The sequence below is a fragment of the Pseudophryne corroboree genome, chromosome 2, assembly GCF_028390025.1.
Source record: "Pseudophryne corroboree isolate aPseCor3 chromosome 2, aPseCor3.hap2, whole genome shotgun sequence".
Classification (NCBI taxonomy): domain Eukaryota; kingdom Metazoa; phylum Chordata; class Amphibia; order Anura; family Myobatrachidae; genus Pseudophryne; species Pseudophryne corroboree.
In genome coordinates, this window is record NC_086445.1 from 378752185 (window position 1) to 378779262 (window position 27078).

The window sequence follows — 27078 nt, forward strand, 5'->3', positions numbered from 1 at the left end:
GTATACATACCTCCCAACATGACCCTCTCCAGGAGGGACACAATGCTCTGCTCCTGGACTTCCCTCATAATGTATGATTGCTATCACCTGTAGTGAAACACCTTTCTTATCCATTAACCTGTTCAACACAGGTGCTGGCAATCACAGAGAAAGTCCAGAAGCAGAGCATTGTGTCTCAACTGGAGAGAGTAATGTTTTGAGGTATGTGTACAGTACATACTTGCCTACCTGACCCTCTCCATAAGGGAGAAAATGCTCTGTTCCTGGACTTGCCTGGTAATTAATGTATGATTGCCATCACCTGTGGTGAGCTAGTCAATCGATAAGAAAGGTGTTTCACCACAGGTGATGGCAATCATACATTACCAGGCAAGTCCAGGAACAGAGCATTTTCTCCCTCATGGAAAAGCATACCCTCCAACATGACCCACCCCACTAGGTACAAAATGCTCAGTTTCTGGACTTCCCTCTTAATTTATGATTGCCATCACCTGTGAAGAAACAGCTTTCTTATTATTTAACTAGTTCAACACAGGTGATGGGAATCATAAATTAAGAGGGAAGTCCAGAAACAGAGCATTTTGTACCTAGTGGGGTGGGTCATGTTGGAGGGTCTGGAAAGGGTAGATGCTAGAATCAAGTGGGCTAAGGGACCTTTTCCGTAAGGGGGAGGAGTTACGACCCAAGGGGGAGGAGCTAAGCCAGCGGGATAGTTCCTCTACTATCCACGCCACCAACTATTACCTTTAGTAATTAGGTGGTGAGCGGAGCGAGCCACCGTGCCCGAAGCGTGGCGAGCGTACTTTTCGGGTACCCTGTTCGCACGTAGCTCCTCCCCTCAATACGTCACAAGGTCCCTTCAGCCCCTCCGATATAGAACCAACCGTCTGGAAAGGGTCAGGTAGGCAAGTATGATACAGTATCCTGCTCCCATATACTGAGCCACACAGCTGCCTGCCAGGTACCAGTGTAATGTACTCCGTCCTGCAACACGCGCAGTGACCTCTCCCGCTGTAACCACGGCTGCCACAGCGTCGCCGGCTCACTCACATCACGTGACCAGAGGGACGCCGGACAACACGGGCTAGGTGTATAGTGACCCTATATACGGGGCGGCGTGATTACACGTGGTACAGAGACCACAGCGGCAGCTACCGGTCCCACTCCAAGCGGACGGACACTCTCAAGGACAGTGACACGCGTGGGGGAGTGTCACCCACGCTGCTCTTCCGGACGTCTGATTGGCTGCTTGTTGCTATACCACGCCCACAGTGCCGGGGGAAAGGTGAAGCTTGCTTCCCACTGACAACGATGGCGGCGCTCAGGGTTCTCATAGCCGCGCAGAGGGTGCACATAACCGGGCAGGTGAGGACTGACATTGCCTCCCCCTAGGCAGCTTTCCGCGGTGTGTGGGTAGTGGGCGCCCTGTGGTGGGTGTAGCGGGTTCCCTTTTGCAGCCATGCAGCTATATGCAGTGTCCTCTCTGTGACTGTGCTGCAGAGAGTAACCTACATGCTGTCACTGTGTATACCCTGCCAGTGGGGCTCATTGTGTAAAAGCTATGCAAGTGTTATATACCTGTTTCAATTCTCCCATAATGTGGTCTTTTCATAATTTTTGGTAAAGGTTTTGTCTGGTCTTTTTGTTTGTTAATAAATATTAAAGGACTACTGAACTTGTCTACTTTGCAGTGTAATTAGTTGGTCTGTGTTATATACTGAGCATGTCTCTGGTAAGGTGCAGTGTATATGCAGCTGATCACATCCTGAGACAGCAGCACAAACGGATTCAGTATGATATCCCGGTGGTAAGGAGACCGACGCCGTATGGGATACCAGCGGCGAGCGCAGTGTGTCCCCTCGCGGGCTCGCCGCGCTTCGGGCCCAGTAAAGGGTTATCTTCCCACTTAGGTGGTGGCATAGACCACCACCTGTGTGGGGATTTTGACTTGCGGTCAGTCAGTCTCTTGACAGGCAGCAAATTGAATGCCTCCCGCACAAACATGTAAAGGGTGCAGTACTGTTTATTTCTGCTTTCAGTGCATATTCTGAAATGCAGCAATTTTCTGATACACGATGGGGGAATTCAATTGCCAGTGAGTCTCTTGCACAGCCAAATTATCAATACACCTGCTGCTGCTCTTTACGGTGACTGGATCTCGCTCAAAAGTGTTTGCTACCCCATAGAATCGTGAGCACTTTTGAGCGAATAATGATGTGAATTGGATGGGCGAAGGGGGCAAGTTGGGCTACCATTGGCAACATTTAAACGCTACAGCAACTCACCCCTTTTGCTGGCAATTGAATTACCCCTCAATATGTCAGCTGTCCATAAAGGATATGGTGGAATAATGCACCTTGGTAGGAAAAAGCTTTGCAATGACCAGCAAATCACTGCTTCCAAAACCATCTAATTGCCCAACCAACCACTCTACAGCAACTGATGCCCCACTGAGAAAACTGTGCTTGCCAGCATTTGCCTCAAATTATGAAAAGAAAAAATATATTACAACTTATGAAGCCCTCCACCAAATGTACCAGTATGTGGTTCCACAGCAGGATGCTCTGCCTATGTTAATGGGTTCAGAATTGCTCTCTGTCCTATCGTAGTGGTATCCGGTTGATCGATAGACAGTGTCTAGTTAGACAGTCAATAGATAGACACCATATGTTAGACAGACATTAGGTTGACAGGGTCAAAAAGTCGACATGAAAAAGGCGGACAGGGTCAAAAGGTCGACGTGAAAATGGTCGACTTAAAAAAGATAGACACTTTTTTTTTTTTAAATTTAACATGTTTTTGGACTATTTCATACCTTCTCTATCCATGTCGGTATGGAGTCTGGTTATAAACCTTGTGGCGAGTGCATGCCTTTCTACAATTGGTGGTCCCAGATGACAAAACTATCCACACAAACCACAAAAAATGCAAAAAACACGGTGTCTACCTTTTTTATGTCGACCTTTTGACCCCGTCTACCTAATATCTGTCTAACATATGGTGTCTGTCTATTGACTGTCTAACTAGACACTGTCTATCTTTTATACCACACCCGTAGTGGTATCCGGTTCATAGATAGACAGTTAACAAGTATAGCTGTAATTAACAATGATGACCTTCCTTATTCCTTGGTTTTTTTTTTTTTTTTTTTTACAGTTCGTGCATAGTGAGGGTAGACATCTCCCCTGCACAGTAAATCTATTAGGTTTGTTGCTATCTGTGTTGAACAACAGTCTGCATGCAATAAACTATTAGATTCTGAAGGAAATGGGGATCGGATCTTGACCGCCCATGCGCTACTGTTGGGGCTTTCACCATATACCTAGCATTAACCAGATTCTTTTGTGTGGTGTGCTTGTGATCGGAAAGGGCAGAGACTGAATCGCCCGTTTGCTACCTCTGTCACTGTTATCAGTGACAGCACAGGTATAAAGATTGTGGCACTGCGCCACCAGTGGCATGCAAAGAGGTAAATGGCTTTGGAGGCACTGGCTAGTATCAGAGCCAGATTCGCACAATCATATATGAGCCCAATGGTACTGGTGTGGGCATTATACAAAGGGGCAGCAGTATATTCTGCTTGAGCTTTGTTGAGTTTTGATGAGAGATAGGTAGGCTGCAACATCTCCTGTTGTACTTTTCTTATTTTTATAGTAAAAACTGTGAAGTATGGGCCTAATTCAGGTTGGTTCACAGATCGCAATCCAACATCAAAAAATACGAGAATGAGTCGCATGCATCCGGGGGGGCGCAGAAAATGCGATTGCCTCTGCCTGTCAATCAGGTGGGGACGGTGCATGCTCCGTTTCCAGGGAGAGATGGAGCGTTGTTGGAGCGGTGATGGGGAAATGGTGGGTGTGATCGTGACGGCTGCTTGTTGAAGGGGGGGGAGGCAGCAGTCAGCATGCTGGGCGGCCTTGCCCTGCAATGGGCGGCCCCCAGCATGCAGACATCACTGCCCACAGCCATCAAGAGGAGACAGAATTATGGCTCACCAGAGATAGGAGTCTATTGGCCCAATGTAGAACTAATAAACTACTGATATTAAACTTTTGTTTGGTTTTCAATTCAGCATGTGCACATGATAACCCTAAATGTGCAATCAATATAGTAACTTCTTTATACTAGAAGTAGTTTGCTCACAAATGTTCTCTATGTATGTTAAGATAATATTTTTATAGTTACAATTTTATGGGTCTGTGACTCCAGGTCGACACATCTTAGGTCGCCGCCAATTGGTCGACACACCTTAGGTCGACATGGACAAAAGGTCGACAGGAACAAGGTCGACCTAAGGTGTGTCGACCAATTGGTGGCGACCTAAGGTGTGTCGACCTTTTTGTTGTCAACCTGGAGTCCGGATACCCAATTTTATACCCTTGGGTAATGCATTGCTTGTGTTTACCAAGCAACTGCACTTTTAGTTATGAATACATTATAATTAAAAAAATAATTGAGGCAACAGAGCAGAAGCAGTTTAGGCCTCACTGCACTCTGACACATTTTGCTTGCTGATTGAAGTACATACATACACTACCTATGAATTCTGATGCATTTTCTGTAAAGCACTGAACACATTTGTAATGCAATTTTATTGCATTTACAATTTGGCTATTATGTACTCCATACAATCAACAATGTTTACAAACTCTTAAGCCCCATACACACTAGGCGATATTGTGAATAATATCGTGATACTGTTCACTCATTATCGTTAATGATGCGCGCTCCCGCACGTCGTTAATGACCCCCTCCCTCGTCTGAACATGTACAGACGAGGGAGGTCCTCGTTAACGACAGCCATGCTGCAGATGCAACGTGGCCATTGCCCCTTCCCCCGGCTGACGCTCCCTTCCCTGCCGACATCGGCAAGTGTGTATGCACTTGCCGATGTCGGCACCCCGCCGCCGCCAATACCTGTGTTAGCAGGGGCTTGGCTAGTGTGTATGGGGCTTTATTTAAACTTCTGTTTAATATTGCCAGGTTTCATGTTAAAAATTGCTCTTAACCTACATAGGTGTGTTTGTACCTTTGGCCTACAAGGACCGATTTTCCTGCTATTACATCTGATCAATTCTGACTGGATGTGGACGCTATTTAACTCAAGGCATGGCTGTTTATTGATGTGCAGTAAATGATTTAACAACATGTTGTGTGAAAAGTTTTGGCACCTCTGCCCTAGTTGTATATTTCATTGCACAGAGGCAGACATGGCCTCAATATGTTACAAAGGTAAGTAGAACATCTAGCTGCTAAACCTACTATTTATGTGAGGTTTGGAAATATAATAATAGGAACATGTCATACAGAAGACACCAGTTCAGTTAATCTGTTACTGTATTCCAGAAAAGAAAGGCATGGAAACCTCCTCGCTAGGACTTTAAATAGTCAGATGTACACAGTTCAATAGTAGTACAACTACAGTAATGTGTGTGTGTGTGTGTGTTTTCTCTTTTTTCTCTAACGTCCTAGTGGATGCTGGGGACTCCGTAAGGACCATGGGGAATAGACGGGTTCCGCAGGAGACAGGGCACTTTAAGAAAGAATTAGGAATACTGGTGTGCACTGGCTCCTCCCTCTATGTCCCTCCTCCAGACCTCAGTTTGAATCTGTGCCCGGACGAGCTGGGTGCACTTTAGTGAGCTCTCCTGAGCTTGCTGAATAGAAAGTATTTTGTTAGGATTTTTTTATTTTCAGAGAGGTCTGCTGGCAACAGACTCTCTGCTACGTGGGACTGAGGGGAGAGAAGCAGCCCTACTCACTGTGGATAGGTCATGCTACTGGACGCCATTAGCTCCAGAGGGATCGAACACAGGAACGCACCCTTGGTCGTCCGATCCCAGAGCCGCGCCGCCGTCCCCCTCGCAGAGCCATAAGCCGGCGTGAGAAGCAAGAAGACTTCAAAAGCGGCGGCAGAAGACTCCAGTCTTCACATGAGGTAGCGCACAGCACTGCACATTAAACCCACACACTCCGGTCACTGTAGGGTGCGGGGGGGGGGGGGGGGGGGGGAAAGGTTTTAAATGATAATGTTAATTCCTTGCATAAAAGGTTGGATAAAGCTGAAGCCTTGGGACAGGCAGGGTCTCAACCCATGCCTGCTCCTACAGCGCAGAGGCCGTCAGGGTCCCAAATTGTTGACACAGATATCGACACGGATTCTGACTCCAGTGTCGATGGCGATGATGCAAAGTTGCAGCCTAAAATGGCTAAAGCCATCCGCTACATGATTATAGCAATGAAGGATGTATTGCACATCTCAGAGGAAAACCCAGTCCCTGACAAGAGGGTTTATATGTTTGGGGAAAAAAGGCATGAGGTGACCTTTCCCCCTTCACATGAGTTAAATGAGTTATGTGAAAAAGCTTGGGAATCTCTAGATAGAAAAATGCAGATTTCCAAACGGTTGCTTATGGTGTATCCTTTCCCGCCAACGGACAGGTTACGCTGGGAATCCACCCCTAGGGTAGACAAAGCTTTGACACGCTTATCTAAGAAGGTAGCCCTGCCGTCACAGGATACGGCCACCCTAAAAGATCCTGCGGATAGAAAGCAGGAAGGTATCCTGAAGTCCATTTATACACATTCAGGTACCCTACTAAGGCCGGCAATTGCGTCGGCCTGGATGTGTAGTGCTGCAGCAGCATGGACAGATACTTTATCTGAGGAACTTGATACCTTGGACAAGGATACTATATTACTGACCCTGGGGCATATAAAAGACGCTGTCCTATATATGAGAGATGCCCAGAGAGATATTAGCCTACTGGGCTCTAGAATAAATGCAATGTCGATTTCTGCCAGAAGGGTCCTGTGGACTCGGCAATGGACAAGTGATGCCGACTCAAAAAGGCACATGGAGGTTTTACCTTACAAGGGTGAGGAATTGTTTGGGGACAGTCTCTCGGACCTACTTTCCACAGCTACGGCTGGGAAGTCAAATTTTTTGCCATATATTCCCTCACAACCTAAGAAAGCACCTTATTACCAAATGCAGTCCTTTCGATCACAAAGAGGCAAGAGAGTCCGAGGTGTGTCCTTTCTTGCCAGAGGCAGGGGTAGAGGGAAGAAACTGCACAATACAGCTAGTTCCCAGGAACAGAAGTCCTCCCCGGCTTCCACTAAATCCACCGCATGACGCTGGGGCTCCACAGGTGGAGCCAGGATCGGTGGGGGCGCGTCTCCGAATTTTCATCCACCAGTGGGTGGATCCCTGGGCTATACAGATTGTATCTCAGGGATACAAGCTGGAATTCGAAGTGATGCCCCCTCACCGTTACCTCAAATCGGCCCTGCCAGCTTCCCCCATTGAGAGTAAAATAGTGTTAGCGGCAATTCACAAATTATATCTCCAGCAGGTGGTGGTAAAGGTTCCCCTCCTTCAACAGGGAAGGGGTTACTATTCAACAATGTTGTGGTACCGAAACCGGACGGTTCGGTCAGACCCATATTGAATTTAAAATCCCTGAACAGTTACCTGAAACGGTTCTAGTTCAAGATGGAATCGCTCAGAGCGGTCATTGCAAGCCTGGAAGAGGGGGATTTTATGGTGTCTCTGGACATAAAGGATGCTTACCTGCATGTCCCCATTTATCCACCTCATCAGGAGTACCTCAGATTTGTGGTACAGGACTGTCATTACCAATTCCAGACGTTGCCGTTTGGTCTGTCCACTGCACCGAGAATATTTACCAAGGTAATGGCAGAAATGATGGTGCTCCTGCGAAAGCAAGGAGTCGCAATTATCCCATACTTGGACGATCTCCTCATAAAGGTGAGGTCCAGAGAGCAGTTGCTGATCAGCGTAGCACACTCTCGGGAAGTGTTGCAACAGCACGGCTGGATTCTGAATATTCCAAAGTCGCAGCTGATTTCTACAACGCGTCTGCCCTTCCTGGGCATGATTCTGGACACAGACCAGAAGAAGGTTTTTCTTCCGACGGAGAAGGCTCAGGAGCTCGTGACTCTGGTCAGAGACCTCTTAAAACCAAAACAGGTGTCGGTGCATCACTGCACGCGAGTCCTGGGAAAGATGGTGGTGTCATACGAGGCCATTCCCTTCGGCAGGTTCCATGCGAGGACCTTTCAGTGGGATCTGTTGGACAAGTGGTCCGGATCGCATCTTCAGATGCATCGGCTGATCACCCTATCCCCCAGGGCCAGGGTGTCTCTTCTGTGGTGGCTGCAGAGTGCTCACCTTCTCGAGGGTCGCAGGTTCGGCATTCAGGACTGGGTCCTGGTGACCACGGATGCAAGCCTCCGAGGGTGGGGGGCAGTCACACAGGGAAGAAATTTCCAGAGTCTGTGGTCAAGTCAGGAGACTTGTCTGCACATCAATATCCTGGAACTAAGGGCCATATACAACGCCCTAAATCAAGCGGAACCTCTGCTTCACAACCATCCGGTGCTGATTCAGTCAGACAACATCACCGCAGTGGCTCATGTAAACCGCCAAGGCGGCACAAGGAGCAGGGTGGCGATGGCGGAAGCCACCAGAATTCTTCGCTGGGCGGAGAATCACGTAAAAGCACTGTCAGCAGTGTTCATTCCGGGAGTGGACAATTGGGAAGCAGACTTCCTCAGCAGGCACGACCTCCACCCGTGAGAGTGGGGACTTCATCAAGAAGTCTTCACACAGATTACAAATCGATGGGAACTGCCACAGGTGGGCATGATGGCATCCCGCCTCAACAAAAAGCTACAAATGTATTGCGCCAGGTCAAGAGACCCTCAGGCGATAGCTGTGGACGCACTAGTGACACCATGGGTGTTCCAGTCGGTTTATGTGTTTCCTCCTCTTCCTCTCATACCCAAGGTGCTGAGAATCGTAAGAAAAAGAGGAGTGAGAACAATACTCATTGTTCCGGATTGGCCAAGAAGGACTTGGTATCCGGAACTACAAGAAATGCTCATAGAGGACCCATGGCCTCTGCCTCTCAGACAGGATCTGTTGCAACAGGGTCCCTGTCTGTTCCAAGACTTACCGCGGCCGCGTTTGACGGCATGGCGGTTGAACGCCGGATCCTAGCAGAAAAAGGCATTCCGGATGAGGTTATTCCTACGCTAATAAAGGCTAGGCGGACGTGACGGCTAAACATTATCACCGTATATGGCGAAAATATGTTGCTTGGTGTGAGGCCAGGAATGCCCCTACAGAGGAATTCCAGCTGGGCCGTTTCCTTCACTTCCTACAGTCGGGAGTGACTTTGGGCTTAAAATTGGGGTCCATTAAGGTCCAGATTTCAGTCCTATCCATTTTCTTTCAAAAGGAACTGGCTTCTCTTCCTGAAGTTCAGACGTTTGTAAAGGGAGTGTTGCATATTCAGCCCCCTTTTGTGCCACCAGTGGCACCTTGGGATCTTAACGTGGTGTTGAGTTTCCTGAAATCACACTGGTTTGAGCCACTTAAAACCGTGGAGTTAAAATATCTCACGTGGAAGGTGGTCATGCTATTGGCCTTAGCTTCGGCTAGGCGTGTGTCAGAATTGGCGGCTTTGTCACATAAAAGCCCCTATCTGGCTTTCCATATGGACAGGGCAGAATTACGGACTCGTCCGCAATTTCTGCCAAAAGTGGTGTCCTCTTTTCATTTGAACCAACCTATTGTGGTGCCTGCGGCTACTCGTGACTTGGAGGATTCCAAGTTACTAGATGTAGTCAGGGCTTTGAAGGTTTATGTAGCCAGAACGGCTGGAGCCAGGAAAACTGACTCGCTGTTTATCCTGTATGCATCCAACAAGCTGGGTGCTCCTGCTTCAAAGCAAACTATTGCTCGCTGGATCTGTAACATGATTCAGCAGGCTCATTCTGCGGCTGGATTGCCGCCTCCAAAATCAGTAAAAGCCCATTCCACAAGGAAGGTGGGCTCTTCTTGGGCGGCTGCCCGAGGGGTCTCGGCATTACAGCTTTGCCGAGCAGCTACTTGGTCGGGTTCAAACACTTTTGCAAAGTTCTACAAGTTTGATACCCTGGCTGAGGAGGACCTTGTGTTTGTTCATTCGGTGCTGCAGAGTCATCCGCACTCTCACGCCCGTTTGGGAGCTTTGGTATAATCCCCATGGTCCTTACGGAGTCCCCAGCATCCACTAGGACGTTAGAGAAAATTAAGATTTTACTTACCGGTAAATCTATTTCTCGTAGTCCGTAGTGGATGCTGGGCGCCCGTCCCAAGTGCGGACTTCTTCTGCAATACTTGTATATAGTTATTGCTTAAATAAGGGTTATGGTTGCATCAGGTTTATCTGGTGCTCTGTTCTTGTTCATACTGTTAACTGGGTATGTTATCACAAGTTATACGGTGTGATTGGTGTGGCTGGTATGAGTCTTACCCTGGATTCCAAAATCCTTTCCTTGTACTGTCAGCTCTTCCGGGCACAGTTTCTCTAACTGAGGTCTGGAGGAGGGACATAGAGGGAGGAGCCAGTGCACACCAGTATTCCTAATTCTTTCTAAAAGTGCCCTGTCTCCTGCGGAGCCCGTGTATTCCCCATGGTCCTTACGGAGTCCCCAGCATCCACTACGGACTACGAGAAATAGATTTACCGGTAAGTAAAATCTTATTTTTTTTCTTTCCACATCTCTCAGGAAATGTTATTCTGTCTACATTCCACAACTGTGAGCCATTTGACAATTTGAAAATAAAAACTTCACCTTACCTTAGCCGGAGAACTAGATATCTGATTTCCATATTGTAGTAATGCAATATGGAAAACAGCCATTGAACAGAAATAATGAAAGCGCCTTGAGTCCTGTTGGAGAAAGAGAGCGCTATATAAATAAAATGTATTATTATTATATTAGTTGCAATCCCCAGACTGTAATGGGCCCTACACACTGGCAGATCTCACTGCACCAACGATTAACGATGTGCGGCCCTGCGCTCGATAATCGTTGGTGCCCCCTCGCTTATGCATGCAGGCCAATATGGACAATCTCGTCCATATTGGCATTCAGTGCTATGGAGCCGGGTGACGGGGGGAGTGTAGAAACTTCACTCCACCAGTCACTTCCCCCTCGCCGTCGGGTCTCCTGCCGGCCGTATCCGCCATCTAGCAGCTCGGCGGTGTACCGCGGAGTGTGTAAGGCCCTTATACGTATTGAATATCTGGGATGGCATCTCAATCATGCACTACATGTAAGGATACCAACACATATTTCTGATCTAGAAAAGTTCTGCAAATGTGGGTAAACTTTCCAAACAAGAATAGAAATCATCTTAGCTGGGTACACTTGGCAGCTGTTGTTCTGTCAAAAACCAGTTACAGACAAATCTCACGGAAGGTGTGCACACACTTGCTGTGAGTGCCGTAGTCCCTATTTCTTATGGGATGTGGATCATAGGGTCGACAGTCATCAGGTCGACACGGTCATTAGGTCCACATGGAAAAGGGTCAACATGATTTATTTTATCTTTTTGTCGTTTTATTCATAAAGTGACCGGGAACCCCAGTTAGTGCATCGTGTCCACCGGGCAAAGTGCCTCACTCCGCTGCGCTCAGCACAGGTTACGATTCCCAATTATAACCCACGTGGTTTGTAAAGTATGAAAAAGTTCCAAAAAATTTGAAAAACTCATGTCGACCTAATGCATTTCGACCAATAATGGTTTTGCCTCAACTAGCCTGTATCTGCTGTGTGCTAATTTGTTTGCAATATTTGATCTTTTCTTGCCCTTAGCTCTGTATGAATGGCATGTTGGTAAATGTGTTGGGTGGGCCCTAGAGCTGAGTGCTTGTTAAACTTAAGTAAGTTGCCTTTCAATACTATTTATGCTGAATTTTTCTTTTGGACAAAAACAGCTGTAGGATACTGTATACACCAAATTAGGGCCCACATTGCCCAATGAAAAATACACCTTGATACAGATGTGTGGGAAATGAGTTTGGCCCTTGAATCTAACGAGCCAGCATTAGTGCAATATGACCCTACAGGGGGTCATTCCGAGTTGTTCGCTCGCAAGCGGATTTTAGCAGATTTGCTCATGCTAAGCCGCCGCCTACTGGGAGTGAATCTTAGCATCTTAAAATTGCGAACGATGTATTCGCAATATTGCGATTACACACCTCGTAGCAGTTTCTGAGTAGCTCCAGACTTACTCGGCATCTGCGATCATTTCAGTGCTTGTCGTTCCTGGTTTGACGTCACAAACACACCCAGCGTTCGCCCAGACACTCCCCCGTTTCTCCGGCCACTCCTGCGTTTTTTCCGGAAACTGTAGCGTTTTTTCCCCCACGCCCATAAAACGGCCTGTTTCCGCCCAGTAACACCCATTTCCTGTCAATCACATTACGATCGCCAGAACGATGAAAATGCCGTGAGTAAAATTCCTAACTGCATAGCAAATTTACTTGGCGCAGTCGCAGTGCGGACATTGCGCATGCGCATTAAGCGGAAAATCGCTGCGATGCGAAGATTTTTACAGAGCGAACAACTCGGAATGACCCCCTATGACCCTACAATATGTATGTTTGGCCTGGCATTGATGTTTTTTGGATGTGTGCAGCTTCTTCCTACACATGTGGCCAATTTGCTCACTGATCTGGTTGTTTGGTGATTGGGGAAAACCGTGGTGGTTTTCCCGAATGTGGTCCTTATTCATAGTGTCATGCAAAAAAGTAACTTTTTAGCGATCTATTCAGAGTCTTTTACCTTCCAAAATCTGTTGATGCGGTTCCTTCCCCTATACCAGGGGTGGGGAACCTTTTTTCTACCAAGGGCCATTTGGATATTTATAAAATCCTTTGGGGGCCATACAAAATTTCTCAACTTAAAAATTACCCTGCCCCCCAGTAGTTCTGCCCTTTAGAGGTACTGAGTGCGCGTGCCAAAAAATGGGTGTGGCCAATTCAAATGGGACGTGATACACATATGCCCCCAATAGTGCAGTGCCAGATTCACAATTGCCCCCACAGTTCCAGGTATGCAAATGCCCCCACAGTGCCAGGTATACAAATGCCCCCACAGTGCCAGGTATACAAATGCCCCCACAGTGCCAGATCCACAAATGCCCTCACAGTGTCCCCCTGTGCTGCTCCATCCGGCGGCATGTCTTGAGTGTCAGGGCAGGGAGGAGAGCGCGGCTATGTCGGGCGGTGGCGTGTAGGATCTCAAACCAGCGCCGGTTCGTAAGCTAATCTAAGCTCACGACCCGCAGCGGCAGCTCATGATTGGCTGCCGGTCCGTGAGCTCTGATTGGCTTACGAACCGGCGGCTGGTTTGAGATCTTACCTACCGCTGCTGCCGGTCATGTAGACTGAGCGGTGGCTTGTCTCACTGATTCAAGCGGATGGGCCGGAACAAATGGCTTTGCGGGCCTTATACGGCCCACGGGACGGAGGTTCCCCACCCCTGCCCTATACGTACCTGGGCTGATGTAGCTATAATACAAGTCAAGCATTGACTTGACTGTGAGTACTGAAAAATGCTAAAATACGCAGTATTCAATGGAAACATATTACACTGCTCAAAAAAATAAAGGGAACACTTAAACAACACAATGTAACTCCAAGTCAATCACACTTCTGTGAAATCAAACTGTCCACTTAGGAAGCAACACTGATTGACAATCAATTTCACATGCTGTTGTGCAAATGGAATAGACAACAGGTGGAAATTATAGGCAATTAGCAAGACACCCCCAGTAAAGGAGTTGTTCTGCAGGTGGTGACCACAGATCACTTCTCAGCTCCTATGCTTTCTGGCTTATGTTTTGGTCGCTTTTGAAAGCTGGTGGTGCTTTCACTCTAGTGGTAGCATGAGACGGAGTCTACAACCCACACAAGTGGCTCAGGTAGTGCAGCTCATCAAGGATGGCACATCAATGCGAGCTGTGGCAAGAAGGTTTGCTGTGTCTGTCAGCGTAGTGTCCAAAGCATGGAGGCGCTACCAGGAGACAGGCCAGTACATCAGGAGACGTGGAGGAAGCCGTAGGAGGGCAACAACCCAGCAGCAGGACCGTTACCTCCGCCTTTGTGCAAGGAGGAACAGGAGGAGCACTGCTAGAGCCCTGCAAAATGACCTCCAGCAAGCCACAAATGTGCATGTGTCTACTCAAACGATCAGAAACAGACTCCATGAGTGTGGTATGAGGGCCCGACGTCCACAGGTGGGGGTTGTGCTTACAGCCCAACACCGTGCAGGACGTTTGGCATTTGCCAGAGAACACCAAGATTGGCAAATTCGCCACTGGCGCCCTGTGCTCTTCACAGATGAAAGCAGGTTCTCACTGAGCACATGTGACAGACGTGACAGAGTCTGGAGACGCCAAGGAGAACGTTCTGCTGCCTGCAACATCCTCCAGTATGACCGGTTTGGCAGTGGGTCAGTAATGGTGGGGGGTGGCATTTCTTTGGGGGGGCCGCACAGCCCTCCATGTGCTCGCCAGAGGCAGCCTGACTGCCATTAGGTACCGAGATGAGATCCTCAGACCCCTTGTGAGACCATATGCTGGTGCGGTTGGTCCTGGGTTCCTCCTAATGTAAGACAATGCTAGACCTCATGTGGCTGGAGTGTGTCAGCAGTTCCTGCAAGACGAAGGCATTGATGCTATGGACTGGCCCGCCCGTTCCCCAGACCTGAATCCAATTGAGCACATCTGGGACATCATGTCTTGCTCCATCCACTAACGCCACGTTGCACCACAGACTGTCCAGGAGTTGGCGGATGCTTTAGTCCAGGTCTGGGAGGAGATCCCTCAAGAGACCATCCGCCACCTCATCAGGAGCATGCCCAGGCGTTGTAGGGAAGTCATACAGGCATGTGGAGGCCACACACACTACTGAGCCTCATTTTGACTTGTTTTAAGGACATTACATCAAAGTTGGATCAGCCTGTAGTATGTTTCTCTAACGTCCTAGTGGATGCTGGGGACTTCGTAAGGACCATGGGGAATAGACGGGTTCCGCAGGAGACAGGGCACTTTAAGAAAGAATTAGGAATACTGGTGTGCACTGGCTCCTCCCTCTATGTCCCTCCTCCAGACCTCAGTTTGAATCTGTGCCCGGACAAGCTGGGTGCACCTTAGTGAGCTCTCCTGAGCTTGCTAAATAGAAAGTATTTTGTTAGGATTTTTTTATTTTCAGAGAGATCTGCTGGCAACAGACTCTCTGCTACGTGGGACTGAGGGGAGTGAAGCAGCCCTACTCACTGTGGATAGGTCTTGCTTCTTAGGCTACTGGACACCATTAGCTCCAGAGGGATCGAACACAGGAACGCACCCTTGGTCGTCCGATCCCAGAGCCGCGCCGCCGCCCCCCTCGCAGAGCCAGAAGCCGGCGTGAGAAGCAAGAAGACTTCAAAAGCGGCGGCAGAAGACTCCAGTCTTCATATGAGGTAGCGCACAGCACTGCAGCTGTGCGCCATTGCTCCCACACTACACCCACATACTCCGGTCACTGTAGGGTGCAGGGTGCAGGGGTGGGCGCCCTGGGCAGCAATTAGAGACCTCTTGGCAAAGTGGCATATATACAGTTTGGCACTGTATATGTGCAAGAGCCCCCGCCATTATTTTACACAAAATCGCGGGACAGAAGCCCACCGCTGAGGGGGCGGGGCTTCTTCCTCAGCACTCACCAGCGCCATTTTCTCTCCACAGCTCCGCTGAGAGGAAGCTCCCCAGGCTCTCCCCTGCAGATTCACGGTACAAAGAGGGTAAAAAGAGAGGGGGGGCACATAAATTTAGCGCAAAAGCAGTATATACAGCAGCTACTGGGTAAACACTAAGTTACTGTGTAATTCCTGGGTCATATAGTGCTGGGGTGTGTGCTGGCATACTCTCTCTCTGTCTCTCCAAAAGGCCTTGTGGGGGTTCTGTCCTCAAATAGAGCATCCCCTGTGTGTGTGGTGTGTCGGTACGCTTGTGTAGGCATGTTTGACGAGGAAGGCTATGTGGAAACAGAGCGGGTACAAATGAATGTGGGGTCGCCGCCGACGCCCGATTGGATGGATATGTGGAAGGTTTTAAATGATAATGTTACTTCCTTGCATAAAAGGTTGGATAAAGCTGAAGCCTTGGGACAGTCAGGGTCTCAACCCATGCCTGATCCTACAGCGCAGAGGCCGTCAGGGTCTCAGAAGCGCCCACTATCCCAAATTGTTGACACAGATATCGACACGGATTCTGACTCCAGTGTCGATGGCGATGATGCAAAGTTGCAGCCTAAAATGGCTAAAGCCATTCGCTACATGATTATAGCAATGAAGGATGTATTGCACATCTCAGAGGAAAACCCAGTCCCTCACAAGAGGGTTTATATGTTTGGGGAAAAAAGGCATGAGGTGACCTTTCCCCCTTCACATGAGTTATGTGAAAAAAGCTTGGGAATCTCCAGATAGAAAAATGCAGATTTCCAAACGGTTGCTTATGGCGTATCCTTTCCCGCCTGTGGACAGGTTACGCTGGGAATCCTTCCCTAGGGTAGACCAAGCTTTGACACGCTTATCTAAGAAGGTAGCCCTGCCGTCACAGGATACGGCCACCCTAAAAGATCCTGCGGTTAGAAAGCAGGAAGGTATCCTGAAGTCCGTTTATACGCATTCAGGTACCATACTAAGGCCGGCAGTTGCGTCGGCCTGGATGTGTAGTGCTGTAGCAGCATGGACAGATACTTTGTCTGAGGAACTTGATACCTTGGACAAGGATACTATATTACTGACCCTGGGGCATATAAAAGACGCTGTCCTATATATGAGAGATGCCCAGAGAGACATTAGCCTACTGGGCTCTAGAATAAATGCAATGTCGATTTCTGCCAGAAGGGTCCTGTGGACTCGGCAATGGACAGGTGATGCCGACTCAAAAAGGCACATGGAGGTTTTACCTTATAAGGGTGAGGAATTGTTTGGGGACGGTCTCTCGGACCTAGTTTCCACAGCTATGGCTGGGAAGTCAAATTTTTTGCCATATATTCCTTCACAACCTAAGAAAGCACCATATTACCAAATGCAGTCCTTTCGATCACAAAGAGGTAAGAAAGTCCGAGGTGCGTCCTTTCTTGCCAGAGGCAGGGGTAGAGGAAAGAAGCTGCACAATACAGCTAGTTCCCAGGAACAGAAGTCCTCCCCGGCTTCCACTAAATCCACCGCATGACGCTGGGGCTCCACAGGTGGAGCCAGGATCGGTGGGGGCACGTCTCCGAAATTTCAGCCACCAGTAGGTTCGCTCACGGGTGGATCCCTGGGCTATACAGATTGTATCTCAGGGATACAAGCTGGAATTCGAAGTGATGCCCCCTCACCGTTACCTCAAATCGGTTCTGCCAGCTTCCCCCATAGAGAGGGAAATTGTTAGCGGCAATTCGCAAATTATATCTCCAGCAGGTGGTGGTAAAGGTTCCCCTCCTTCAACAGGGAAGGGGTTACTATTCCACAATGTTTGTGGTACCGAAACCGGACGGTTCGGTCAGACCCATATTGAATTTAAAATCCCTGAACATTTACCTGAAAAGGTTCAAGTTCAAGATGAAATCGCTCAGAGCGGTCATTGCAAGCCTGGAAGAGGGGGATTTTATGGTGTCTCTGGACATAAAGGATGCTTACCTGCATGTCCCCATTTATCCACCTCATCAGGAGTACCTCAGATTTGTGGTACAGGACTGTCATTACCAATTCCAGACGTTGCCGTTTGGTCTGTCCACGGCACCGAGAATATTTACCAAGGTAATGGCAGAAATGATGGTACTTCTGCGAAAACAAGGAGTCACAATTATCCCATACTTGGACGATCTCCTCATAAAGGCGAGGTCCAGAGAGCAGTTGCTGATCAGCGTAGCACACTCTCGGGAAGTGTTGCAACAGCACGGCTGGATTCTGAATATTCCAAAGTCGCAGCTGATTCCTACGACGCGTCTGCCCTTCCTGGGCATGATTCTGGACACAGACCAGAAGAAGGTTTTTCTTCCTCTTAAAAACAGGTGTCGGTGCATCAATGCACGCGAGTCCTGGGAAAGATGGTGGCGTCATACGAAGCCATTCCCTTCGGCAGGTTCCATGCGAGGACCTTTCAGTGGGATCTGTTGGACAAGTGGTCCGGATCGCATCTTCAGATGCAGCGGCTGATCACCCTATCCCCCAGGGCCAGGGTGTCTCTTCTGTGGTGGCTGCAGAGTGCTCACCTTCTCGAGGGTCGCAGGTTCGGCATTCAGGACTGGGTCCTGGTGACCACGGGTGGGGGGCAGTCGCACAGGAAAGAAATTTCCAGGGTCTGTGGTCAAGTCAGGAGACTTGTCTGCACATCAATTTCCTGGAACTAAGGGCCATATACAACGCCCTAAGTCAAGTGGAGCCTCTGCTTCGCAACCAACCGGTGCTGATTCAGTCAGACAACATCACCGCAGTGGCTCATGTAAACCGCTAAGGCGGCACAAGGAGCAGGGTGGCGATGGCGGAAGCCACCAGAATTCTTCGCTGGGCGGAGAATCACGTAAAAGCACTGTCAGCAGTGTTCATTCCGGGAGTGGACAACTGGGAAGTGACTTCCTCAGCAGGAACGACCTCCACCCGGGAGAGTGGGGACTTCATCAAGAAGTCTTCACACAGATTACAAGTCGATGGGAACTGCCACAGGTGGACATGATGGCATCCCGCCTCAACAAAAAGCTAAAAATGTATTGCGGCAGGTCAAGAGACCCTCAGGCGATAGCTGTGGACGCACTAGTGACACCGTGGGTGTTCCAGTCGGTTTATGTGTTTCCTCCTCTTCCTCTCATACCCAAGGTGCTGAGAATCGTAAGAAAAAGAGGAGTGAGAACAATACTCATTGTTCCGGATTGGCCAAGAAGGACTTGGTATCCGGAACTGCAAGAAATGCTCACAGAGGACCCATGGCCTCTGCCTCTCAGACAGGATCTGTTGCAACAGGGGCCCTGTCTGTTCCAAGACTTACCGCGGCCGCGTTTGACGGCATGGCGGTTGAACGCCGGATCCTAGCAGAAAAAGGCATTCCGGATGAGGTTATTCCTACGCTAATAAAGGCTAGGAAGGACGTGACGGCTAAACATTATCACCGTATATGGCGAACATATGTTGCTTGGTGTGAGGCCAGGAATGCCCCTACAGAGGAATTCCAGCTGGGCCGTTTCCTTCACTTCCTACAGTCGGGAGTGACTATGGGCTTAAAATTGGGGTCCATTAAGGTCCAGATTTCAGCCCTATCCATTTTCTTTCAAAAGGAACTGGCTTCTCTTCCTGAAGTTCAGACGTTTGTAAAGGAAGTGCTGCATATTCAGCCCCCTTTTGTGCCACCAGTGGCACCTTGGGATCTTAACGTGGTGTTGAGTTTCCTGAAATCACACTGGTTTGAGCCACTTAAAACCGTGGAGTTAAAATATCTCACGTGGAAGGTGGTCATGCTATTGGCCTTAGCTTCGGCTAGGCGTGTGTCAGAATTGGCGGCTTTGTCACATAAAAGCCCCTATCTGGTTTTCCATATGGACAGGGCAGAATTACGGACTCGTCCGCAATTTCTGACAAAAGTGGTGTCATCTTTTCATTTGAACCAACCTATTGTGGTGCCTGCGGCTACTCGTGACTTGGAGGATGCCAAGTTACTAGATGTAGTCAGGGCTTTGAAGGTTTATGTAGCCAGAACGGCTAGTCAGGAAAACTGAGTCGCTGTTTATCCTGTATGCATCCAACAAGCTGGGTGCTCCTGCTTCAAAGCAAACTATTGCTCGCTGGATCTGTAATACGATTTAGCAGGCTCATTCTGCGGCTGGATTGCCGCTGCCAAAATCCGTTAAGGCCCATTCCACTAGGAAGGTGGGCTCTTCTTGGGTGGCTGCCCGAGGGGTCTCGGCATTACAGCTGTGCCGAGCAGCTACTTGGTCGGGTTCAAACACTTTTGCAAAGTTCTACAAGTTTGATACCCTGGCTGAGGAGGATCTTGTGTTTGCTCATTCGGTGCTGCAGAGTCATCCGCACTCTCCCGCCCGTTTGGGAGCTTTGGTATAATCCCCATGGTCCTCACGGAGTCCCCAGCATCCACTAGGACGTTAGAGAAAATAAGATTTTACTTACCGGTAATTCTATTTCTCGTAGTCCGTAGTGGATGCTGGGCGCCCGTCCCAAGTGCGGACTTCTTCTGCAATACTTGTATATAGTTATTGCTGCAATAAGGGCTGTTATTGTTGCATCAGGGTTGAACTGATGCTCTGTTGTAGTTCATACAGTTGACTGGGTAAGTTTATCACAAGTTATACGGTGTGATTGGTGTGGCTGGTATGAGTCTTGCCCTGGATTTCCAAAATCCTTTGCTTGTACTGTCAGCTCTTCCAGGCACAGTTTCTCTAACTGAGGTCTGGAGGAGGGACATAGAGGGAGGAGCCAGAGCACACCAGAATCTGAATTCTTTCTTAAAGTGCCCATGTCTCCTGCGGAGCCCGTCTATACCCCATGGTCCTTACGGAGTCCCCAGCATCCACTACGGACTACGAGAAATAGATTTACCAGTAAGTAAAATCTTATTTTTTTTATTCCCCTACTGAGATAATGACACATATACCTATATATTACATTATATATCTATATACTATATCTATATACACACATAATATATAATATGTCATTATCTCAGTAGGGGACCCAAAAATGTGGGATTTTGGATAAGGGATACTCAACCTGTAATGCAATGCTCAGCATGCCGACAGTAAAAGGCTTTCTCTATCCTAACATCCAGAATTACCTGAGGTACTATCTATAAATAAAAAACACAAAACACAAAGTACTGTAGGTGTGATGCGGTGAAGATGCCAGAATCCTGACACCTGTTAGAATTTAGAGGCTGGAACTCTACAGGGGCAGGAGACCAACACTGGAATCCTGACCTTAATAACAGCCTGTGGGTTAGGTTTCGGAAAAGGAAGGGGGGGGGGGGGGTTAGCCACCCAAGGTGGGATTAGGGTGAGGCACTAAGGGGGAGGTTAGGCTGTGGGAACAGATTGTTAGCATGAGGGGGTAGGGAGCAGGGGGAAATACTCATCCCTGGGGTAAATTTACTAAGATGGGAGTTCTTTTTAAGATAGGATGTTGCTCATAGCAACCAATCAGATTCCTGGTATTATGTTCTAGAAGGTGCTAGATAAATGAGAAGTAAAATCTGATTGGTTGCTATGGGCAACATCCCCTCTTAAATAGAACTCCCATCTTAGTAAATTTACCCCCCTGTCGGGATTTTATACATCTGGATCCTGGCATCTGTATCATGAACGCCGGGATCCCATGTGCTGGCATTACATACTAATTGCCTGTAGGCCTGATTAAATAACCTGCTCAGTCTCTTATGTGCAGTAATCAAATGTATGCCTGGGTCTTGTACCTGCCCCATAGCCAGAGAGAGCCACAGGTTGCCTCCTGCTGTACAGGCCAGAGAGGTAGAGAACAGAGCAGCATTGGAAAGGGACCAGGGACGGCTGTATGCATGTATGTGCACCCTGTGATCACATGAATGGGTGACAGTGCCCCCTTCTGTGACAGCGTCGCCATACCCCTTGTGACCTGGCCCTACTGTACACACTGCAGCAGTGAGATAGACAAGCGCCCCCGCAGCGCTACAGAATCCACACAGCGCACCACAAATACCGCTCTCTGTCTGCTTTCAGCTACTGCAGGGTCAGCCATCGGCCTGAACCAATCCGGGTTCCCATCCTGATATGATAGACACATGATCACGCAGCATATATATAGTAACATAGTAACTAAGGTTGAAAAAAGACAATTGTCTGTCGAGTTCAACCTATTTGTGGTCTCCTATGCAGTCCTATTATAGGACTAGTTATTTTTATGTTAGGACTAGTTATATTAACTATAATGCGTGACTACGCATCATAACCCTGAATATCTTTATCCAATAGGAATTTATCTAACCCATTCTTACAGGTGTTGACTGAGGGGGTGATTCCGAGTTGCTCGCTGCTTTTAGCAGCATTGCAAACGCTAAGCCGCCGCCCTCTGGGAGTGTATCTTAGCTTAGCAGAATTGCGAACGAAAGATTAGCAGAATTGCGAATAGAAATTTCTTAGCAGTTTCTGAGTAGCTCAAGACTTACTCCTACACTGCGATCAGCTCAGCCCGTTTCGATCCTGGTTTGACGTCACAAATACGCCCAGCGTTCGGCCAGCCACTCCCCCGTTTCTCCAGACACTCCCGCGTTTTTCCCTGACACGCCTGCGTTTTTCCGCACACTCCCAGAAAACGGCCAGTTTCCGCCCAGAAACACCCACTTCCTGTCAATCACACTCCGTTCACTTCAACAATGAAAATTCTTCGTTCGGACGTGAGTAAATCTACTAAGTTTTGTGTTAAAATACTAACCGCATGCGCACTGCGAACCATGCGCATGCGCATTTTTGCCTTAATCGCTCCGTTGCGAAAATCGGCAACGAGCGAACAACTCGGAATGACCCCCTGAGTCTGCTGTTACTACTCTCTCAGGCAGGGAATTCCAAACACGTATTGTCCTTACTGTGAAAAAACCTTTTCGCCTCAATGTGCGGAAACTCCTCTCCTCTAACCTAAGTGAGTGACCACGTGTCCTCTGTGCTGATCTTATAGAAAACAGGTCCCTCCCAAGCTCTGTGTATTGACACCTTATATATTTGTAGAGGTTGATCATGTCCCCTCTTAGTCTCCTCTTTTCCAATGTAAACATGCCTAGCCTTGCAAGCCTTTCCTCGTATTCCAGCATCTCCATACCCTTGATTAGTTTGGTCGCCCGCCTCTGAACCTTTTTTAGCTCCAGGATATCCTTTTTGTAATATGGTGCCCAAAATTGCACACAGTATTCAAGATGTGGCCTCACTAGTGATTGATATAATGGGAGTATAATACTCTCGTCCCTTGCATGAATTCACCGTTTTATGCATGCTAATATCTTCTTTGCCTTCTTTGCTGCACTCCTACTTTGGGTACTGCTGCTTAATTTGTTATCTGTGTGAACACCTAAGTCTTTTTCCAGTACAGAATCCCCTAATATTACCCCATTTAGTATGTAGGTGTTATTTTTGGTCTTGCCCCCACAGTGCATTAACTTACACTTGTCTGTGTTGAATTTCATTCTCCATTTTGCCGCCCATGCTTCCAGTTTAGTCAAGTCGTTCTAAAGAGACTCAGCATCCCCCTCCGTATTTATAACCTTACACAATTTGGTGTCGTCTGCGAAAATTGACACTATGCTCTCTAAACCTACTGTTAGGTCGTTGATGAAAATGTTGAACAAAAGTGGTCCAAGTACAGACCCTTGTGGCACACCACTTAGTACTTTAGTCCAATTTGAAAATGATCCATTGACCACAACGCGCTGCTCCCTATTATCTAACCAATTTCTGACCCAAGTGCATAGTGTGCTCCCTATTTCTTGTAGCTTATAGATAAGACGCATGTGTGTTACAGTGTCGAAAGCTTTGGCAAAGTCTAAAAAGATTACATCCACCTTACCCTGATCCAGGTTCGCACGTACTGTTTCATAAAAGCCAAGTAAGTTGGTCTGACATGATCTGTCCTTCACAAATCCATGTTGGTTCCTTTTAATTACCTTATTTGCTTCAAGGAACTTTTGAATACTGTCCCTTTAGAATACCTTCCAATACTTTCCCCACTATAGATGTAAGACTAATTAATATGGCAGAGGCAGATACACAGTGATCGCAAAATACGCGCAATAGCGCGTTTTTACGCGCTACAGCACAAGAGGGACTCACTTTTTAAAAATGAGCGGGTCCTGCAGTACGCGCTATGATGCAGAGTCCTGTGTGCGCCTCAACCAATACTGAAATGCTATTGGCTGAGGCGCACACAGGACTCACAGCGCGTACTGCAGGACCTGCTTATTCCTCGGTAGCCGTCCTCCCTGTCATGCACCACCTGCAGCAAGCCCCATCCGTCCTTATTGTAACGGAGATGAGGGGGCGGGCCCGTGTGTGTGTAAAACCAATCATCATCCTGGTCCAGCCCTGCGCTCCACCCGCCGTCTGCTGCTCCAGCCTGCTGTGGCCGGGGTGATGAGCGTGTGTGCGGGATTGTGCCCGGATCCTGAGACCATTCCGCTGCTCCGGCTGTCGGTGGGCGCAATGACATGCTGCTGTACCCACCGCGGGGGAGAGTGTAGCGGCTGCACCGCGTGCTCTACTTCCCGGAAGACGCGCACTGGTGAGTACGGGCCCTGGCAATTGTGGTGGTGTGGTTCTGGCTGGGCGCTGACTAGCATCAGCATTGGCAACTGGCTGGTTCCGAGCTGCACGCAGGTCCGCATGAGCAGGGATTGGTAAACACTGCACTGTGTGTATCTGCCTCTGCCATATACAGGCTGCGTGATCATGTGTCTATCATAGGGTGGGAACCTGGATTGGTCCAGGCCCTTGGTTGACCCTGCAGTAGCTAACAGCAGGTGGGGAGCGGTATTTGTGGTGCGCTGTGCGGATTCTGTAGCGCTGTGCGGATTCTGTAGCGCTGTGGGGGAGTGTGTCTATCTCTCACCGCTGCAACGTGAAAGGAAGGGCCAGGTAACGGGGTAAGGCTACACTGTCACAGAAGGGGGCACGGTCACCCATTCATGTGACCACGGGGCGCACATACATACATACATACATACATACAGCCTAGGTGGTCTTCAGTTTGCCGGCTGTCGGGATCCCGGCGCACAGTATACCGGCGCCGGAATCCCGACAGCCGGCATACCGACACTTTATCTCCCTCTTGGGGGTCCACGACCCCCCTGGAGGGAGAATAAATAGCATGGCGCACCACCGTGCCCGCAGCGAGCCCGCAAGGGGCTCGTTTGCGCTCGCCACGCTGTCGGTATGCCGGCGGTCGGGATTCTGGCGCTGGTCGCCGGGAGCCCAGCCGCCGGCATACAATACTACACCCATACAACCGTCCCTGGTCCCTTTCCAATGCTTCTCTGTTCTCTTCCTCTCTGTCCTGTACAGCAGAAGGTAACCTGTGGCTCTCTCTGGCTGTGGTGCAGGTACAAGACCCAGGCTTACTGATAGTTACTGCACCTGGGAGCCTGAGCAGGTTGTTTATCAGGCCTACAGGCGATTAGTATGTAATGCCAGCACATGGGATCCCGGCGTTCATGATACAAATGCCAGGATCTCGATGTATAAAATCCCAACAGGGATGAGTATTTCCCCCTGCTCCCTAACCCCTCACGCTAACAATCTGTTCCCACAGCCTAACCTCCCCCTTTACTGCCTGACCCTAATCCCCCCTTACTTTTCCTATACCTAACCCACAGGCTGTGATTAAGGTCAGGATTCCAGCGTTGGTCTCCTGCCCCTGTAGAGTTCCAACCTCCAAATTCTAACGGATGTCGGGATTCCGACATCTTCACCGCATCACACCTACAGTACTTTGTGTTTTTTTTTTTATAGATAGTACTTCAGGTAATTCTGGATGTTAGAATAGAGAAAGCCTTTTACTGTCGGCATGCTGGGCATTGCATTATTATCATTAATTTATAGCTCTACAATAATTAGAAGACAACAGACTGGGTCCTGCAGGACATGCTGTGAGTCAGAGTCCTGAGGAATGGTATTGGATGAGGTACACACAGGACTCTGACTCACAGGGTGTAATGCAGGACCTGGTCATTCCTCAGTGGCCATATCCCCTGTCAATCACCTCCTTTCCCACCAGTACTGCCCAAACTGCTTTCTACCCTTACCCCCGGCACGTTTTGCCCCTAACCTCCTCTTGCACTGAGTACTGGCCCGACTGCTATCTACCTTTACCCCCTCCCTACCCCCATCACAACTCCCTTTATTGCCTGGCCCTAACCCCTCGCTGCCAGCACTGCCCCAACTATTATCAACCACTACCTCCAGCACTACTTGCCCCTAAACCTCTTTGTCCCCCAGCACTGTCCCATCTGTTTTCTGCCCTCATCCCCCCATAATATGTGACGGGACCCAGAAATAGTGGAGTAGGACCCCAATTTTTTCAAGTGAGGGGTCTCTGGGACCCACAAATGTTTTCGCTCTGCGCGATCACTGGATACACAGCGCAGTGGTTGCCAATCCCTGCTCATGCAGACCTGTGTGCAGCTCAGAACCAGCCAGTTGCCCATGCCGATACCAGTCAGCCCCTAGCCAAAATCACACCACCACCATGACGGCCTGAGCCCGTACTCACCAGTGCACGTCTTCTGGGAAGTAGACCACGTGGTGCATCCGCTACACTCTCCCCCGCTGGGGGACACAGCAGCTTGTCATTACGCCTGCTGGGCTCAGCCCCAGCTACGACCAGCAGCTGGAGCAGCGGAATGGTCTCAGGAGTCGGGCACATCCCCGCACACACGCTCATCACCCCGACCACATCCCGGAACAGCAGACAGCGGGTGGAGCGCAGGGCTGAGCGTGTGTGTGGGGATGTGCTATTGGTTTCACACACATGGCCCCGCCCTCTCATCTCAGTTACAAGAAGGATGGATGGGGCATGCTGCCGGCGGTGAGTGACAGGGGGGACGGCTACTGAGGAACAAGCAGATCCTGCAGGACACGCCGTGAGTCCTGTGTGCGCCTCAGCCAATAGCATTTCAGTATTGGTTGAGGCGTACACAGGACTCTGCATCATAGCGTGTCCTGCAGGACCCGCTTATTTTTAAAAAGTGAGTCCCTCCTGTGCTGTAGCGCGTATTTTGCGATCACTGTTGTGTCCTGGGAAAACGGCTCAGTCTGCACGGCTTCAGGGGCACACAGGCTCTGCTTGGCGACCCGATGTACGACAATGTTAGCGATGTTTCTGCAATCATACAGTGCCGTATACAAAAGATGGGATAGCGGTGGGTGTCCTTTTGCATGGGTTAGCTTCTGCCCATATTAGCATATAGTCGCAATTGCATACAAAAATCATTGCGACAGGAATAGGAAGAACAACCGCACCTGAATGACCCTCATAGTGCAGTGCAGATATGAATCCACCATTTGTGTATCAGAAAATAAAACATACCGCAAAGCAAAACTTTGTCAGATGTGTAACAGTTCTGGTAAATAACCACCTTGTTAATCCTAAAATCAAGAAAATACAATGAAAACAGCGTGACTAATGCTAACATTCAGTCTGTATGACCCACATTGTGACAGCTAT

General features: G+C 48.9%; 1 protein-coding gene across 4 annotated transcripts in view; it reads left to right on the top strand.

The window, feature by feature from the left end:
* Window positions 1-754: 754 nt before the first annotated feature.
* The window catches only part of PCCA (propionyl-CoA carboxylase subunit alpha), a 972421-nt gene continuing 946097 nt past the window's right edge, over window positions 755-27078 (top strand). Inside the window, exon 1 of one of the 4 annotated variants that reach the window (XM_063953234.1) lies at window positions 755-901. Coding sequence is in view for 3 of the 4 variants with exons in the window: in XM_063953235.1 (XP_063809305.1) it covers window positions 1312-1365 (54 nt within the window). In the remaining variant the exon portion in view is untranslated. Of the gene's footprint in view, window positions 902-969; window positions 1366-27078 lie in introns of those variants that run through there. The other 3 variants (XM_063953235.1, XM_063953233.1, XM_063953232.1) reach the window with 3 other exon arrangements.